The sequence below is a fragment of the Trichoderma harzianum genome (assembly GCF_003025095.1).
Source record: "Trichoderma harzianum CBS 226.95 unplaced genomic scaffold M431scaffold_117, whole genome shotgun sequence".
Taxonomy (NCBI): domain Eukaryota; kingdom Fungi; phylum Ascomycota; class Sordariomycetes; order Hypocreales; family Hypocreaceae; genus Trichoderma; species Trichoderma harzianum.
In genome coordinates this window covers 1-1,305 of record NW_020209365.1, presented here as the reverse complement: position 1 = coordinate 1,305, position 1,305 = coordinate 1, and the positions used below count along the sequence as shown (strand labels likewise).

General features: G+C 33.8%; 1 protein-coding gene across 1 annotated transcript; it reads left to right on the top strand.

Annotated features, from left to right (window-relative positions):
* Positions 1–452: 452 nt before the first annotated feature.
* Positions 453–707, top strand: M431DRAFT_11856 (hypothetical protein; the record flags this gene model as incomplete). The annotated part of the gene is made up of 2 exons (XM_024912039.1): positions 453–541; positions 626–707. The coding sequence occupies 2 exons, from the start codon at positions 453–455 to the stop codon at positions 705–707; spliced, it is 171 nt and encodes a 56-aa protein (XP_024766968.1).
* Positions 708–1,305: the final 598 nt, after the last annotated feature.

Below are 1,305 nucleotides of genomic sequence, written 5' to 3'. Positions count from 1 at the left end.
ACAGCTATAAGAAGGATAAGAATAATAATCTTAAGCATATACTAGCTGTAGCGGAGGCCTTTTTCTAAAGTACCTATAGACTAGTGGCAGATAGATCGCTAGACTGGAAGATAATACGCTAGCGGGAGCAGATGCTTAGTAACTTTACATAGGGTTATAGCAGTAACAAAGGCAAGAACACGCCCTTCCGCAGCTTTAAAACTCCATTAGCGCTAACGGGATATTTTACAAAGATAAAAAAGCTACTGGTGTACTACTATAGGGTAGTGTATTACAAAGACGGGTACTTTACAACGCCGGGAGGGGGGGGAAGGGGAGGGGTTAGAGGAGGCGGTGGAGGAGGAGGCGGTGGAGGAGGAGGCAGTAGAGGAGGAGGCGGTGGAGGAGGAGGTCGTCGCTCTCAAGCACTTCCACGAGATGTCATTAAGCCGACCGACGGGCAGCGGGAAGCGATGGACGAAATATTCAACGCCCTCCGGGAGGAGGAGAGAAAGCAGGAGAAGGGCGACGGGGATAAGGATAAAGAGAGCGAAGACAAGGGGTAGAATAGTAACGGCAAGCGCGACTTAAAGCTAGCTTACGCTATCCAAAGGTTCTATATATCACTAATCTACCAGTCTATTAGAAGCGTACCCTTCCGATCGCCCGTCGTCAGCTTCTGCACTATGCTGAGCCGCAAGCAGCTGAAGGTTGTAATAATAGGCTAATAGGTTAGCCTAAACTGAATTAACTTTAATTCTTTAATTAATTAAGGAAGGATTAAGATATAACTTCTTAATTTAACAGTAAATTAATAAACTATTTATTAATCTAAGGAAAAATTAATATTCTATATATTAATTTAATTTAGGTTAACTAAATATATAAGTTTACTTTATATTACTTATTAAAATACTTAAATAACTAGTTATTATTATAGTATTTATAATATAATTAAATTAAAATATAAATATTTACTTTTATTTATATTATTAGCTAGTAATAAAATTACTTATTTACTAACTTAATTACTCTACTAATATAAATTATAAAACTACTCTAAGGTTTATCCCTTAAAAAGAGCTAACTTATAGTACCTATAAAACCTAGTTTATTATATAATAATAACTTGTATTTAAATAGTTACCTTAAACCTATAAGTAATAAAATACTAAAAACTTAGTAGCTTATAAGCTTTAAAGTTTTAAATAATAATATTAATTATAAAAGTAAAGCTTAAAGTAATTATAATAGTAATATTAAGCTTAAAGATATACTAGCTAAAAATATAGTTAATTAAGCTAATTATAATAAACTAAAGGCTAA